This window comes from Zeus faber (assembly GCF_960531495.2).
Source record: "Zeus faber genome assembly, chromosome: 12".
Taxonomy (NCBI): Eukaryota; Metazoa; Chordata; class Actinopteri; order Zeiformes; family Zeidae; genus Zeus; species Zeus faber.
Window position 1 is genome coordinate 12,997,848 of NC_137196.1, and position 18,719 is coordinate 13,016,566.

General features: G+C 42.7%; 1 protein-coding gene across 1 annotated transcript in view; it reads right to left on the reverse strand.

Moving 5' to 3' along the window:
- tnr (tenascin R (restrictin, janusin)) overlaps positions 1 to 18,719 on the reverse strand; it is a gene marked incomplete at both ends in the record, with an annotated part of 108,679 nt that overhangs the window by 75,763 nt on the left and 14,197 nt on the right. The window contains 5 exons of the mRNA XM_080011295.1: positions 22 to 141; positions 10,516 to 10,992; positions 13,651 to 13,813; positions 14,876 to 14,967; positions 15,598 to 15,835. Of these exons, the coding sequence (XP_079867421.1) occupies positions 22 to 141; positions 10,516 to 10,992; positions 13,651 to 13,813; positions 14,876 to 14,967; positions 15,598 to 15,835 (1,090 nt within the window). The remainder of the gene's footprint in view (positions 1 to 21; positions 142 to 10,515; positions 10,993 to 13,650; positions 13,814 to 14,875; positions 14,968 to 15,597; positions 15,836 to 18,719) is intronic.

An 18,719-nucleotide genomic window follows, 5' to 3' on the forward strand; every position in this document is an offset into this window, starting at 1 on the left:
TATAAAGGGAGCTGCGCTCACCTCCCGGGCTGCTGGGAGTGTAGGTGATCAGGAAGTCAGTCAGCACCACCGAGCCCTCCCACTCCAGCTCCACGGTACGTTCGGTCACACCACGCACCTTCAGATTCATGGCAGGGGCCACTGTGGAGAGAGAGAAAATATAATATGTATTTATACCACCACTCTGATGTGGACACATATTTACCAAAAAAAAAACCCCATTGTATCAGATTTTTCAGAGATAGGATACAGGTCTCCTTCCCACATGGTGATATATTCTGAGACACCTTTGGCCTTTGACATCTGATCTGAATTCACACGCTCGAGGCAAAACTTTCCCCCTCATAGTCGACCCACAATGCAACAGTGCAAAAGTAAACATGGCCCGGCGCCCCAGCCAGAAAAGACAAGGACAAACACCATCACACAAATAGTTTCCAAGTCCCCTAAAAACCGTGAGTCATCAAAACAGGGCACCATGCCGTCCCGCCAACCACCACTTCTGCCGCACATCCAAAATGCTTCTGAAAGCCCTTCTTCTCCTCTGCTGTCTCTCCTTCACTGCCTGCCAGACTCAAGTGATATTGATCAAGAAAGGCATTTTTCAGCTCGCAATTTCAGCACTTGACTCCATGTTCGGCATCCGTCCTTTGCCTATGTTGCGTTGGCAACGTCACACGCTGCGATGCAATAACATGAAGATAGATAGATAGATAGACAGACGGACAGACAAAAAGACAGATAGATAGATAGATAGATAGATAGATAGATAGATAGATAGATAGATAGATAGATAGATAGATAGATAGACATATAGACACATAGATAGATATAGACAGACAGACAGACAGACAGACAGACAGACAGACAGACAGACAGACAGACAGATAGATAGATAGATAGATAGATAGATAGATAGATAGATAGATAGATAGATAGATAGATAGATAGATAGATAGATAGATAGATAGATAGATAGATAGATAGATAGATAGATAGATAGATAGATAGATAGACAGACAGACAGACAGACAGACAGACAGACAGACAGACAGACAGACAGACAGACAGACAGACAGACAGACAGACTGACAGACAGACAGACAGACAGACAGACAGACAGATAGATAGATAGATAGATAGATAGATAGATAGATAGATAGATAGATAGATAGATAGATAGATAGATAGATAGATAGATAGGTAGATAGATGGATGGATAAATGGATAGCATAGAGACCCACAGAAAAATCTATTGTCTGTCTGCCTTGAAAACACATTATATTATAACAGTATTTGATGAGCACTCAACCCCCCAATCATCTCAACCTGCACGTCTGACAGAGAAAGGGGGAGAGGGAGGGACACACCTTTGAACAATGTCAAGGTGTATTTGACTCTGACCCACAGTTTATAATGTATCTATAAAAAACGTAAAGAAGTGGCTCACACTCCAGCTAAAGACGAGCTAAGCAGCGTTAGTATGGCAGCCTGTCAACCAGCCGCTGCTCCTGGCAACCGATCGCCGGATGTGCGAACATGAGAGCGAGAGAGAGAGACATTGGCATTCACACCGGGCCAAGCCCAGAGCATCAAGCCATAAAGCCCAACGCCGCAGCTGCATGCAAATCAGCGGGAAGGCATAAACAAGGTGGGATTGGTTCAGCGCTCCATAAATCCCCCCCCCCCAAAAAAATGTAAAAGCTAAATGCGAGGACGAGGAGGGCAGGACAGGTGAGGGGGTCAGGAAGAAGGACCAGCGAAGAAGGTGAAATTAAAAGAGTTTGTGGAAGATGAGGGGAAAAATGGAAGTAGTCGTAGTAGTAGTGAAACAAAGACGACCTGCATGATTAAAACGGAAATGCCACCCAAATAAGGGTGTTTACACTGCGGCCCGGTTGAATACTCAATTCTGATTGGTGAATAGCGGCAATCAGTTATTCCGGAATAATGACTGTTGGTGGAAGCTTTGAAGATTACTTAGTGCGTATAGCCGTGTAATGAGCTGGATGATATGCAGCCAGCTGGTCCTTATTCCTTACAAATGTCACAGCCAAGGTGAAGCCTCCCCATCCTGCGCTATCAGTGGGCGATGGGCGAGGTAAGGAGGAAAAAGCTGCAACGGCAGTAAATCTCGGTAGTTTATGAAAGCCTTTAAAATAGCCTTTCAAAAAAGCCTTTTTTTTTTTTTTGTCGCAAAAGACATCAAAGCGCTTGTGTCTGATATGGCTAATGTGAGCGGAGAAGCTCAAACATCAACAACAAATGTCATCTTCAAGTCGCACTGTTTCGAATGGAATCGAGATTCTCCATTCATTTCTATGGGGAGTGGAAGAGCACATTGGCAGTAGGTCACAGGGATGCAACGTTACACTGTATGTTATTGAACCGTTCGCTGTGGTTCAATACGCACACGTGAACCGCGGGTATGACGATATCACGGTAGAAGTTCACCGGACGCTATAGCGCAGCATACAGGCTTGGCGTTCCTTTTAAATCCTATTCCTATTAAATCCATGTGGCTCCACTGTTGCAGCTCCGCTGGCCACGTCAGCCGTGCGGAGCTGCACGGTGTTTCTCTACTTTTGCAATAGGGGTCTATTTTTTTTGTCTAACTGCGCACGGCTACGTGAGCCTTTTCGATAGAACACGAGATAAAACTACATAAAAATGTTTTTGTAAAGAGTGCAATCAATTTCAATGTGTTTTATATGAGCCTACATTGTACCATAGACCTATATAGAGCTGCTGTCAGATTTGCTTATTGATCTGCACATATCTGTACATACATAGGCATATTCCTCTATCTATTCCATTTTATTTCATTTTATTTTTATTGTATTTTATTCTATATATTTTTATCTTATTCTATAAGTATTCAACTTACTGTATTACGTTTGAGGAGTCAGTTAGTCGGTCTATTAGAAAGGAATTCTTTACTTTTATTTCTTTTTTTCCTAGGACATATTGTGTGCTATCACCGGGTGCGTTGCATTACATTTCACTGCATATATGTATGAAAGTATGTCTATGTATGTGACAAATAAAAAATCTTGAATCTTCTTGAATCTTGATCAAGATCCGTTTTCAGTGCAAAGAAAAAACATATGTAATACGTTTAGATAATACAATACAGTACAAAATGACCATTGACCGATTTCAACAATTGCAGTTGTAGCTCACATTTCAATTATATTGTGACGCGTGGCGGGGTCAACCAGACAGACACAATGAAGTAGACGCAGACGGACCCTCCGTGGAAAGCTGAAGCCGCTGTTATTGCCTGCCGCGAGGCTTCCAACTACCCCAGGGTTGAGGTGTCCAGCCAGAAAATAACAACCAGGGATGGCTGTGTCCTTTTTTATTACAGACTTCTCTTCAGACACTCTCTCTCTCTCTCTCTCTCTCTCTCTCTCTCTCTCTCTCTCTCTCTCTCTCTCTCTCTCTCTCTCTCTCTCTCTCTCTCTCTCTCTCTCTCTCTCGCTTCGACTTGCCTCACTTCTCTCTCTCCTCTCTCCTCTCCACTTGGAACCCGCCCCCTAGACACTGGGCCAATTACCCACTATCCTGGACACCTCCCCTCCAATCAGATGAACTTATGCAAATCATAACAACCCACCAATGAACCTCCGTCTCCCCCCTCCTCCCACAGTCATACACCCAACGTTACACTATTAAGGCTATTTATGGCAGACTACTATAAAAATCTTTTCACAGCTTTAAACTTTTAAAATGTATTTTTATTATTTTTTTCTTAATTATAAAGATACCCAAACAGTACCATTACCGTGGCCCATAAAAACCTTGGGCCCACTGTACCGATGCATCCCGAGTAGGTCACCTCTAAAATAGCCTGATTGGCCTGTTCCCAGATACCGAGAAATGTAGAACCAATTCCCAGGGGATATATTTTTGGCCATTTCAATGCCGAAAATGGATGGTATTCGCCTTTAAGAAAGACAGATGGATAGCTAGAAAAAAAAAAGAAACGCTACGTGAGGTGAGACAGAAACAGAGAAGGGAAGAAAACACACCCATACAAGGACCACAAGCACACACCCATACACACATGCACAACGTGTGCGTGTGTGTGTGTGTGTGTGTGCTTGTGGCCTCATGGCCTCAGAGTGTGATAGTGTGGTTAGCAGCGTCTTGTCGCCTCATCATCTCCACATCCTGTGATCCAGCGCAGCTCCTCGGGGAGCATTCGGACACGTTACCAGCCGTTACTTCCACACGCTGTCGACAGATGGACCCTCGCTCACTCCAAAAGAACCGGCCCTGCAGTGGAAGGAGGGGGAATAAACAGATCCCCACTCCTTGGATGGATTTATATATTTAGCCCCGATTAAGTATGCAGGGAGAAAGGGGGGGGATCGGAATTATCTGAGGGAAAGAAGAAGACGAAGAGTGACTGACAAGGATGGGGAGACAGCTGCACACTAGATGAACCGCTCAAAAGACTTTAACCTCCCCAAAGCAACTGCGGAGAAAGTCTAGATTTCCCAGCGGAGCGCTTTAAAAACTTCTGAAAAAAAGTTGCTCGGAAAAAAAAAAAGCTATTCTGCAAAAAAGCTCCGCTCAGCAGACTTTGAGAGACAGAGACATATGTAATTGTTTGAAACGCCGGCAACGCTTTTCCTCCAGAAGATAATCGAGAGGAAATGGAAGAAAAGACTCGATATGTTAATATGACTGTACGTTATACGTTGTATGTATACTCTTATGCAGCAATTAGCCAGCAAAGGCCTCTCAGACGGTACTGTCCAGGGTGGTTTATCGCTTATTGAATATGCAGCGAAACAGCCAGTGCTGAAATTATAACGGGGTCCTGAAGGGTCAGCCTGGCCTTTTGGACACGGATCAACAGCAGAAATACTTGAGAAAAGGGAGAGGAATATAAATTAAGGTCTCTACTAATACCTGATCAGATTAACAGGGTCATGTAAACATCTCCTACAGCCTGAAAAAGCAACTGCAGTACAGGAAATGTAGGTTTGAATGTAAGTCCCTTTGGATAAGTTACTAAAATAGGAAAAACAGGGATCAAATCTCAGCATTGTCCTTCTGAGAATTGGAATGTTTTTATGGAACAATGAGGAAAGGCTTTGAGAGTGATATTTCGTGAATGGGTTTCTCTGGCCTCCTTTTCGCTGGTCTCCTTCGACCATTTTGACTACACAACCTCTGACATGTGTTCTGAAAAACGGCGTCAACGCATCAGGAAGCTGTGACCAAGCTATTTTTGAATTGTATTTAATTTTATTTAATTGAATTGTACTTGACTGTTGTCTCATTGTGCTGTTGCCTATTCGACACATTCAATACTCCCAAATCCTCACATGTCATGCAAATGCTAATGCTAATGTGGGTTTGTTCATTGAAATTAGCTGCTGTATTATTGTAATACCCATTGCCTATTGCCTACTGTCAACCCTCCTGGAAGTTTCTTTCTTTCAAGTACGAAAGGAGATTTCATGTATTTGTAAGGGTCAACGGGTTGTCCCATTGGACCGCATGGAAGCTGTGGCGGTCCAGAGGGCGTGGTTAAGCCCTTCCTGTGGCCGCACAGCTGTCCCGAATCGGCCGCATCGGTCCGATTCGAGGCAGGAGGGTTTCCTATCTGCTTGCCTGTCTTCCGGTGAGGAATCGGCGTACGGGGCCCGAGAGCCGACCAGGAGCCCAGCCACAGCACCAGGAGTGCGAGAGTACGACATTTCTCCTGCGCCTGATTAATATCTGTGGCGGACAAAGGGGCGTGGTCAAGCACCGCCTGCGGGCAACAGCACGGGTTCCCTTTCCCGCGGCCACCACCAAGCCGCCGCGAATCGGCCCGATCAGCGCCGTGCGAGGCAGGGAGTTTTCCTAATGTTTGTCTGTCTTACAGAGGGGATCGGCGCACGGGCTCATCGGCAGCCCAGCAGCGGAACACCATTCCTGCGCCCTAGATGATTATTATCCACCTCAATATTATAATAATCATCGCTTTGTCGTTGATACTTGTGGCCAGCGTACCACATTATTTAAAGGGACAATAAAAACTCTCGGACAGAGAGACTCAGACTCCCTCCCTAAACCCATACCTGTGGGCAGGAACTCCCACAATATCTTTAGCACGATAGTTTATCGTTTAGGCCAGCGAGGCCTTGAATTCCGGATTAAAGACTATCAAACACCTGAATCAATGCACGACACACATCGCTGAATAGGTCCTCGCTCTCTGCCTCCTCCTTACCACCCTGAGAAGTGGCCCCTCGGCCCCAGCAGCACTGCGAGAAGCTGCGGCAGAATGCTACACTTCTCAATAGTATATGAGCAATGAACAGTTATAAATGATGGGACACAGCAGGGTTGCTGATTGGGAGCCCATGGCCCCTGGAATTACGGCTCACGGGTAGAATATGGCGCCTTTCAGATTGGCCTTTGAAGGGTTTAAATTAGAAACGCACCAAATGTGATTGCAACCACTCCAAGGGCTAGAGCTTCATCCACGAGGCCACAGCGTGACCTTAAATTAAACGCAGTGAACAGACGGCAGATAAATTATCAAAAAGATGTGATTCGAAAATGAGCTATTTACTAATTAGTGTAGTTCTCAGATAAATTTAATGGAAATTGTATTTTTCCTTTGCGTTCTGATACTGGTAAATACAACGCGCAGGATATGCTATTCTCATAATTAGCATGTATTGGATGTGAGGTTTGTCAAAAAGGGAAACTTGCTGAAGGTTATTTTAACATGTAGAAGTCTCATTAGCTGTAATAAGTATATGTTGCTATGGGCGGATGCATTGATGTTTGCTCGTTAATTTGACGTTTTAAGACTTCAGCGGAAAATAGCTTGTACAGAATATTGACTGTTTCTGTAGCTGTTAGCATTTTCCTTTTGTTCAAATTATAATTCACCCTTCCAGAACAGATTCTTGATTTCATGTCGGATTTAACTCACTAGGTCTGGCTTAACTGGCTGGGTCTCCTACTGTACATACTCGATAGTTTTTATTTGTTTGTTGTTGGTCAAGCCAGTAAGTTTCAAGTTACATTGTGTGACCGATGCAACAGTCCCAACCCAGAGAGCCCTCCCTCGTTTCAAGCTTGTCAAAATGTTAATTTTAGTTTAAGAACATTAAATGCTTCCTTTTTGCAACCACAAAAAGGTTAGGGTTAGCGCTTGCATTTTGAGTCCACCATCCTGATTCTTTGACTGGGAATATTCAGCATCCAGAAAGATAGATGGAGCCATAGGCATTGTCAAGGCGGAGAAAACAGTGGAGAATTCGAGGCAAACTGAGGCAAAAAGTTATGATCGGATACAAAATATTTAAAGTTCAAAGTGATGTCAAAATATCAATTATTGCGCCTGCAAACTACGCAGCCCGTAGCACATGCCGTATTTTGGAATAAGACGGAGAACATATAGCCTGTGGAGTCTTTCCCAGCTGAGATGCAAATAAGCTTCCATATCTAGCTGACTCCTCTAAACGGGAACAGACAGGCTCTAATGTTCTCTTCCATTTCTATGTTTAGGTTTGAAACGCAGTTGGCCAAAAAAAGGCAGCTCAAAATACGGCTTGACAAAGGCAACCTGTCATACTTCTATTCAGCACAACAGGGTGGCTACAAGGCTGTTCCAGAGCGTTTTTTGTCGCAAGCTAAAAACACAATATGGTCACAAACCGAGATAATTTCTCCTTGAGCCGCTGAGACGGACCATGAATGGCGGAGAGGAATATTGTGCATTCTTTGGCTGTAAAATGGCTGTCACTTCCATTTAGGTGTATTTGTAAGAATGTGTGTGTAGTGTGTGTGGCGGTGCAGGAGTGTATGAGTGTATGTATACAATGCCAAATGTGATATCAGAGTCTGCAGCAGAAATGTTGGACCAGTTTCCCTTGGCTAACCAATACAATTCTTACAATTCAAACAGTTTGAGCTTCGGCAAATCTCTCAAATACCATGGTGACCTTAGCCTGCCAACAACAGTTAGCCAGGTTAGTAAAAAGTTTTGCTAGAGTTGTTTTTGATCAATGCTTGAAAGCAAAACACAAGGCTCTTAAAAGGACTATTTGACAATTTGCAAGAATATTCTGGACATTTTGATTATGAAAATAACCATTTGCGACAGCGCTAAAATTGGCCCATTGGAAGTACGAAGCGGTGCTGTCATTTCCAACCCCCTTAACAGAACTTTCTCTTCAAAGAAATCACAGAGAAATGGATAGAGAGGCGGAAAAAACAAAACATAGAGTACATTACAGCCACCATGCTGAGCATGGTAATAGCGTTCCTATTTCAGGTTAAATGCTGTTTCCTTGTAGTCGTTGCCATCACAATATGACGGGAATCTGAAGAAAGCCATCGGAGCAATTGTGAGACGCATGGGTCACGACTTAATGAAAGCAATCTCAGCCGTTGGTTGCTGCGTTAATGCAGATATATTGTTTATGGATGTATTTCCATTCCTGAAACAACTCATTTAAATTTCAGCGGCCTCGTTATTTTTTCCCAGCACGAGGAAATCGGCCACCGTAATGGAAGGCAATGCTACGTCTTGCTTTCCTCGACTTTTGACAATAAGAAACACTTAAAGCCGGCTCTGTGTAAATTAAACTACTTTGTTTGTATTCAAACATTCGAAAAAACTCTTCTTCACGAGTGCTCACTGTTTTAGCCCCTATTTCCGACAAGGCCAGCTTCCATATTGCATACAAATAGAAAACAGGATGTGGCAGAAATGTGATTTCCTCTCTCCTTTTTCTCCTTTTCTTTTGTTCTGTTCCCACCTTCCTGAGGCAGATGGCGGAGGAGGGGATCTCATATTTTGGCATGGGGAACTGGAATGACTCAGAGATCGCCCCAGACGCAGCTAATGTGACACTTCTCTTCCCGTGGAGAATGTGACTTTTGACAAATGAATGCTGTTACACCTTCAGTCAGCTCTGCAGAGGCACCGCCGCCCCCCCCCCCGCCCTCGCTGCCTCCATTTAAAGCATACAGGGATTTGTTGTTTTTCCGTGCTCAAAAAACTATGACTATCGGAGGCCAGGACCTGTGAACCCAGCCGCCGCTGCCGGGAAGGAATGGCCATTTACTAAAAAACACAACAAGTCTCGCCTTGCCTCAGCTTGATGCCGGCGTGTTTGAAGCCCCCCGGGGGGAGCCGAGTGCAGCAGGCCTCACAACCTGCTAAGCCATAGAGCCTGGACTTCCAAATCCAAAAAAAAAACAGAGAGGCGGTGAGGGGAGGCGAGGTGACGGGGATGGCGCTCAGAAAGTTATCACTGCGTCACTATAATAGCCCAAATAAACGACCAAAAAGCATTTTCATCATGAAATTACTGAAACAATTTGGGATATGGCCAAAGGATGCCTTTATTTGCAAAGACCTGCTGAAAGCACATCAATCGGCACACCCAGACACCGCAGGAGCCATTGTTTCACTATGGAAATGCCAATAAAGTAGCTGTAAGTTATAGATACTGCATAGTCATCATATAAAAGGTTGTAATATTGAAATGAATTACAGCAATGCCTCTGAGAACTTATAGAAACATGTGCCTCCCTGGTGTACTGTAGATTATAAGACTATAAGAGGTTGATTGTCTAGAACTGCTATGCTGGACTATTTTGGTTTTGCTCGAATGACAATGAATGTGACACAATAAATGATAAGTAAGGGATAATGTGCTTCCAGCCTTCATTATCGCAAAATAACCCCGTCAGGGTGGGTCTTACAGCGTACCCCTCTGAAGAGATGTCGCTCTTAAGTGATGCTGTGAAACGGCGGAAAAGTGGTTGCCTGTGACAACAGTTATTATTATCAAATCAGCAGTCATTATTCAGAAATAACTGACTGCTGATTGCCGCTACCAACCAATCAGAGTCCCGTGGAGTATTCCACAGAGCTGTGAGAGCGAACGATGATCCCTCGTCTTTCATGAACTTCCAAACTTCCCAACAAAGTCACCAGCAGGAAATCAGTCCAACTGATATTTCAGCCGTCAACCCCTGACCTCAGAAAAAATAAGCTTGTCCGACTCAAAATCCAGCTCAAAAAACTCAATGTTCAAAGGTCACCCAAACACATTGAATTCTGAATTATGTTCAGGGCTGGATTTTCTTCTTTCATTTGTGCTCTCTCACGGTCACACTGACAAATCCCTCAACATCGAGACCAGAGAAACAAAACTTTTAATGTCAAGACATCGATCACACAAGTCTCAGCGCATTACGTAAAAACTTCAGAAGCCAAAGTTGCGTGAGTTGGATGGATTGGACAAGGCCTTCCTCTTTCTCCAAATCCTGTACGTAGGCCTTGAATTATTAAATGATTCCTCTATTGCGAGGCCTTAAAAGATGAATAGAGGCCTACATCTTCCTCCCAATCCTATACCCACTGTAGGCCTTGAAGGATTGAAAGAGGCAGACATCTTCCTCCCGTCCCTATACCTAGGCTTTGGTGGATTGGGAAAGGCCCACCTCCTCCAATCCTCCAAGTCCCTTCGAGGGCCTTACCGGAGTTGCAGTCGTCGCCGGCGAACCCGTCCTGGCAGACGCAGAACCCTTCCTTGCAGACGCCCTTCCCGCTGCAGTTGTTGGCGCAGTAGACCAGCGAGCAGTCGTCGCCCACGTAGCCCGGTCGGCAGCGGCACGTCCCGTTGGCGCAGATCCCCTGGTCCGAGCAGTCGTTGAGGCAGCGGCCGACCGTGCAGTCGTCGCCGGTGAAGGACTCCTCGCACACGCACTCGCCGTCGATGCAGAGGCCTCGGCCCGAGCAGTCGGACGGGCAGCGCGGCTCCGAGCAGTTGTCGCCGCCGAAGTCGCGGTCGCAGGCGCACTCGCCGTCCATGCAGACGCCCTGGCCCGAGCAGTCGTCGGGGCAGCGGGGGTCCGTGCAGTTCCTGCCCGTCCAGCCCTCCTCGCACACGCAGCCGCACAGCTCCATGCTGAAGCTGCCGTGGCCGCCGCAGCCGGGGACAAAGTCCAGGCGGCCTGGACAGATGGAAAAGTTTGTTGTTGAAATGTTGTCGACACTGAAACAACATAATAATAACTTTGTAATAATATAGATAGTAACCTAGTAATAACACTTCCCAGAGCAGATTGTGCCCACCCAGTATTTTTTTATCTCACTATTCTGTCAATCTAACCATGTCTGCTAAATTTCCTACTCTATTTACTTGTTTAACCATTATTACAATGTTTTCAACCAAGGGCTCAGGACATGACTCACTGAGAGTAATAGAAAATAGAAACTGGAGCAGTGCCAAAACGGAAGGTGAGGTGGTGAAAGGAGGTGAAAAAAATTACAGCAAAATCACATGGTTTGGATTAGCCCACCCGAACAGTTTATCTTCTTTATAAAGCCAGCATCATTTTTCCAGAAACACTTTTTTTACACCAGTAAAAATGTTGGTTATTAGAGATATAATATACATAATAGTGGGAATCCAAAGAGATTGGCAAAGAGCAGGTACCGTGTTAATAAGAGGTTGGAGTCCATTTTGATTGAAATTTAGTTAAATTGCTTTTAAAATATTGTCTCGGTAATGACATCACAACTTAACACACACGCCTCAATGGCATTCATGAAACATTATTAATAATGTCATATTACAAACCTGCAATCAAAGCACGTATGAGAAATATTTTGCCAAAAGTCAGAGTGAGAGTATAATGTGCATGTGGTAAGTTCCACACTTCCCACAGCAGATTGTATCCTCACGGTGTTAACGTGGATGCCGTAAATGTGTTAATTAAATGATTATGATCTGGTCAATTAGAATTCTAACCCATCACTCTATTCAGTTAAGCATTAACCCTACGTCGTAATTATATTTCCTCTTTTTTTCTTGTTGATTTCAACAGAGGGCACTGCCTCAATTTATAGGCAACTCCCTTTTTATGCATTCACGATCATTGTTCTTACCATCAGCAGTTTGATAGTCTGTTGAAGAAATGGGATTAAAAAGTAAGAAATGGTTTTTTGCTTTTTTTTATGGATCGCCACATTTTGCGCAATCCCCACACTGCTGCACACACCGTGACCTGATTTGTATTCACACAGTGACTGATGGAGGATGCGGTGTGTCGGGACTCTGACATGGAATGTTTGCAGGAAATATCAAATATCAAAATGAGGCCAGATCATCATCAGATCAGATCACCAACATCATAATCCAACGCTTTAGACAGTAGCCGACCTATATATATATATATATATATATATATATATATATATATATATGCATACACGATGGTGTAGTCTATGTGATATGGAGGTATATGCTGTATAGCCACTAAGAAAGCTCCAGGATTTCCGTATCCACACTTCAAAATGCGCAAGGACGCATAGCAATATATAGTGACAGAACTTTCACTTCAGAGATTTAGTTTTTTTTTAAATACCGGGTAGAGTATAACTGCAACAAAATAATTTTGCGGGGAACCTTGCCAGTGTAGGCGCAGCCCCTCCAAGGATTTCCTTACAATTTGACATTTTCATCAAACAACTAAAATCAATATAACTACTGTCGGACAATTATTTTTAAGTTTTACATTTATTTAAGACTGATAATTCATAAAACAGGCCAGTGAAGAGCGTTGGCGTGAATGCATAATGAGGAGCTCCACTGAGGTGCGTCAGCTCCATAGGCAGAGGTTCCCAACCACCGGGCCGCGGATCGGTGGTTGGCCAACGGGGCCGTGAGAAGGCAGGCTGGAATTAGGGGATCATCACAGTCCACCCACGACAATAAACTAGACTACACAAGTGTATATATACTATATCCCTCTTTTTCAAATAGTTATATCCACCCCACTGAACAGAGAATCCAACCTCAGAGTGCAGATAATGAAACAGAACATCTCTCTTCATCCTGCAGCTAAATGAGTTGTCATTGTTGGTGTATTTTTTATTTTCTGCCTGATTTATTTTGACCAGGGCTTTGCACGGTATGCAGCTTAACCCTTCTTTGGGGCTGTGAACTTCTGAATAGCTTTTAATGACTTGATTAATTATTATTATAATTATTATAATACCGCCAATTATTTTTGCTCTTTGCAAAATCAATTTCTGAAAAAACAACAACAAAAAAAACCACATTATGGTTATGAACACATACAACAAGATGAAAGAAAAGGACGCGTTCTAATGCGCCTCACATAGTCTTAATATACAACATTTTATATTCAATGACATCTTTGAATTGCCAAATTTAACAAACAAATCGGTAGCGTAAAGTGAAAGTACAGTAGAGTATAGATAGATTTGACGTAAAGTAGAGGGAGGTAGAGGTGGATTGGAGGTAAAGCAGAGGTACAGTAGTGTTGAGTAGAGCGAGGTAGAGTAGACGTAGATTACAGGTAGAGCAGGGGGAAGTTTTTTAGAGGTGGAGTAGAGGTAGAGATAGGGCAGAGGGGGGTAGGGATTGTATAGGTTGGGTTATAGGTAGAGTAGAGGTAGAGCAGCCTACAGTAGAGGTTGAGTTATTGGTAGAGTAAGGTAAAGCGGAGGGATAGAAAAGTAGAGTAGAGAACAGGTGGAGTAGAGGTAGAGTAAAGGTAAGGAAGTCTCCCTTGTCCCTCTCTTCTGGAGGAACAACCGATATATTAAAAACATTGATTTGTAAACCCTGGAGCAGCACCCACCCATGGCGGAGTTCTCCCCGCAGCATCCCGACCCGCACTGGGCTCGGAGCAGCGACACCTCCCTCTCCAGCATCTCGATCCTGGAGGCCAGCTGCTGCACGGTGCTGGAGGCCGGGCAGCCGCACGCCGCCTTGGGGATGCTGATCCGGTGTGTGAAGGTCACCTGGAGACATGAGGGGGATAGGGATTAGCAAAGATTTTTTTATTTTTTACAATTTTATCCTCATTTGTTTGTCCTAATATTTGCCAATGGCCACGTTTTCTCTATGCTTTCGCTATTTTCCCATATTCACAGTTTTCCTACTTTTGACAGAGTGAGAATTGTTGATAGAGGTGTAATGTTTATTGTGTTTTTTAAGGTTAATTTTCAGTTCATTTGTTTTGATTATATTTCTATTTTGAATAGATTGTTGGGGTTGTTGTATATTGCCATTTATTCAACTTTTTTGTAAATCTTTAGTTTTATAGAATTTTTTCAAAAAAAATATTGCTATTTCTTTATTATGATTGTCCATCTATCTATCTATCTATCTATCTATCTATCTATCTATCTATCTATCTATCTATCTATCTATCTATCTATCTATCGATCTATCTATCTATCTATATAGTACATGTCGAAATTAACTGTGAATCAAGAATTTCTTGTTTTTTTGTTTGTTGCTTCTTGCTGGCTGTAAACCTTAGATATGAACCTTAAAAAGTAATATTGTCAAAGGAAAATTGTCTCAATTAAATTTCTGTAAAAATAAAACAAAAACAATAAAAAATACAATAAACTGTAAATATATATTATAAAAAAAACAATATATATATTTTTTTAATTAATTATCATATTACACAAAGTAATGCCACAGCAATGCAATGCAATGCGATACAATGAAACAACTGCTAATGGCTTCGGAGTTAAAACCCCTCCCTGGATCCCTGCTACGCTGTCTCATACAACATTAATCCTAAAAGAAAGTTGGAGGCGGGAGCAGTGAACCAGCAGATAATAAATAGATCGTGGTGTAATCAGACACCAAGACAGACAAGCAACAACCGCTGCTGGGTGATGAAGCACCGCCAGGCGAGGTGAGCGTCATCATCAATTTAATAACATCATTATAATCCAATAATAATACATCATTAGTTTGATATGGTGTCATCCCAAATGTCGCTCTCGCTCCCCGTCTGGTTCTGTGGAGTAAAATTATTAAAGATAAAAAAACAGTGACAATACCTGGCTGTCAGCATCCACAGTCTGCTCCGTGTACTCTGTGGGCCCCGGCGGGCCCTCCATGGGGGGCCGGGACCCGAGCTCGGCCCGGGGACCTGGGGAATGGAACGAGACCGTATTTAGGCTGTGTGTGTGTGTGTGTGTGTGTGTGTGTGTGTGTGTGTGTGTGTGTGTGTGTGTGTGCACGTGTGGCTGTTGATCAGCCCTTGTAAAAACATACAAAGAGACTTCGTTCATTAATGAGGCTGTGATATTTTGGGCCAACAAGATCAGTAAGGGTACTAGAAATGCAATTTGCAAACATTAGTGTATTAGTGTGTATATGTGTGTGTGTGTGCGTGTGTGTGTGTGTGTGTGTGTGTGTTTGTCTGTGGGACATTGGGATCGTCAAGACACATTAAGCATCCTCATAATCTCATAATGTTGTCCTTGAAATTCAGTGTCCTCACATAAGGGCTTTAAAAAAGTATATATATATTCTCTATGGATCTCCTGATTTACTCTCATCATCCAAACATGTTATAGTGCGATCTTAAATCGACATAATCCAAACTAATCTTGTTTTCAAAGGTTTTTCTAGATGTCCCTATAAACCACCTATAACGGTGTGTGTGTGTGTGTGTGTGTGTGTGTTTGCGTGTGCGTGTGCGTGTGCGTGTGTGTCTGTGCGTGCACGGCAGATAAAAACATTCACACGGAAAATGAATCCAGGTGACGTCGCTCACCTGGGGCGGCGGGCGGCGGCGGGGCGGAGGAGTCTAAATCTACGGAGCACAGCGACTCCACGGGGACGTTAATGTTGTAGACGTGGTTGAACACCAGTGGCTGCTCCCTCAGGGTCTGGTTGGTAAGGGCGGTGGAGGTGGCGGGGTCCGGGTCCAGGCCCCCGGGTCCGACCTGACGCCTCACTCTGACCGTGCGCACCAGCTTTTTGTCAGCGGAGGGGGCGCCCTGGGCAGAAGCCTGGAGTGGAAGACAGATAATATGCTTTTTAAATCAAATTCAGCACTGTGAATTCTTATCCTGGTTTAGCTCAGGGCTTTCAAGGCGTAGGTAGAAACTTTTGGATAATTATGGGTGAGAAGCCTGCGTTTCTCGATAAAATGAGTCTGGTTGGTTCCTAGTTTTATCACAGGCTTCCGTGAAAAAAAGGCTTCTATGGTCATATTTTATACGTCCATATATTCAGAGTGCATAAATCGGTTTGGCCGTGGGCCGAGATGTAATCTCAGGGAAGTATAATAACACCAGGAAGCAGGGTAAAAATCGTTTAAGAGCAATCAGAAAGTGAGTGCTAAGATAGGGCTAACTGAAAGCAGCTTCATTACTTTACATTAAGGGTCCTTGAAATTTTCAAAAAGAGGCTCAACACCCACCTCTTCAACCAGGCCTTTAGACTCTAACTGTCCTTACCTTTTAAGGTTTAAAGTCTAAAGAATATTGGGCATGTGGTATCACCGTAGTCAGTTAATTAAAATACAACATTTCTGTATTAGATACAGTTACTCCTCACTTAAAAACCTACCTGTTTACGACTGTTCAGACTTAGGTCCAGCTCTCTGACCAGTCTGTATTGTGTTCTGCGTACAATACCACGACGTCTCAGCATCAAGCATCTCATCGCACATCACCCTTTATACACGATATACACTATATACACTATATATTATATATAAACTGTATACACTATATATACTATATACACTACATACACTATATATGATATATACTATATACACTATATACACTACAATATACACTATATATATATAATATATACTATATACACGATATACTAGTGTATATCGTGTATATAGTATATATTATATTATATTATATTATGTACTATACTATATATGTGTCCCACCAAAGCAAAAGCCGCCATCTCACATTTCTAAAATGGCCAGGAGCAGCCAAATAAGTTGAAAAAACCTTTCTTGAAGGAAAATTTGATTTTTCCAAATTCGTGTTCCTTTGTGTTTTTTTTTTAATATCTCAACGTATTTTCAAAACCAAGTTTGATTTATAAATAGTAGCTAAATGTTCAATAAAATGAGTTAAATATTCCCCTTAGATTACATGGGGAAACGCAGTTGACTTACCGAGACACAGAACAGCACTGAACAACGCCGACCGATCGTTTCCATGTGATGTTAAGTAATTTCCCCCTGGGATTATTAAAGTATTTCTGATTCTGATTCTGATTCTGATTCTGATTCTGATATGAAGTCACAATGTGAAACCGTTTTGATAGAGTTCAACCTTTATATTGTACTACTTTTACACACACACGGTGCCACTGTTGTGAAATGGCGAAGAAAAATAAGACTTCACTTCCGTAAACAGACGGTTAAAGCGCAGCAGGGGGGTGTTTCGGTCTCACTGTCTCCGAAAACTTTCTTCTCCGTATCGTTATGGATTACGCGAAGCGGGTGGCGGAAGCTCTGAATCATATTTTGGACCTTAATCTGACCAGTGCGATAGATCCAAGGCAGTGTTAGCAGCAGGTACTGGACTTCATTTTCCGCGATGATAGTAATTTCTCCCACAGCGACGCGGAGAACGACAGCGATGCTGAATCTGATATCACTCCGGACTTGGAGAACATTTCAAACAGCGGATTTCAAACTTAATGTGACGATGAAATGGAATATTTTCAAGAACCACCGGAGGAGACCGACGATATGTCCGTTGTTGTTACAACGGAAGTCGATGACGTGACAAAGTCCACTGAGGTTGGTGACAGTTTTATAGATTTCCGATTTTCTGAGACTCATAATATTGAAAGACTCTACATTTTGTTGTGTTGTCCTTACTTTTAAACTCCAATGTTTTTATAAAACATGCATATTCTTACTGTAAAATAAAAGCTTTTTTAAAAACTAAATTTGTTGCGTGTTATTGATGCTGTTCGGGATTGGCCCATTAAGCAGTATGTCATTTAGCCATGGGGCTTTGTTTGTCCGCCAACCCCATTTACATTCTGGGAGCTGGCTGAATGAACCTGGTGTGGGGGAAACTTTGGAGGTGATTATCCCAGAAACACAGTTTGCCACACCCTTGTCATTAAGTAGCACCTGTATACACTACGTTCCAAATTATTATGCAAATCTGATTTAAAATTGGATTTTTTTTGTTTTTCAATTAAACTCACGGATGGTATTGTGTCTCAGGGCTCTTTGGATCACTGAAATCAATCTCAATCAATCTCTCAATCCCTGAGAACCTTTGGAGCATCCTCAAGCAAAATATCTATGAGGGTGGGAGACAGTTGGCATCAAAACAGCAGCTCTGGGAGGCTATTCTGACATCCTGCAAAGAAATTCAAGAAGAAACTCTCCAAAAACTCGCAAGTTCAATGGATGGAAGAATTGTGACGGTGATATCAAAGAAGGGTCCTATGTTAACGTGTAACTTGGCCTGTTAAGCTGTTTTTGATTGAAATAGCTTTTGATTTCAGTAAATAGGAAAAGCTAAAGCTGCACATTCAACAAATGACCATTTTCAGTTCTTTACAACCTATAAAATAAAAACTCTGTTGTGCATAATAATTTGGAACAGTGCATTTTGAGTTTTCTATTTTTGAAAAAAATACTGTTATCATTGGGAGGTTTGTTCAGTAACATTCGAATTATACCCTAACGGTTGATGACTTGAAAATTATACTGACTGTCATTTGCATCGACTATTTAGGAAAATCAGAGAAAAATATAATTTGCATAATAATTTGGAACGCGGTGTACATAGACTGTATAGGCAAATTTTTATAATGCCAGATGATACACTTAAAAGTTGGTTGCGATTCTCATTATGAATAAAAATATCAATATATTTCGATATGGAATTA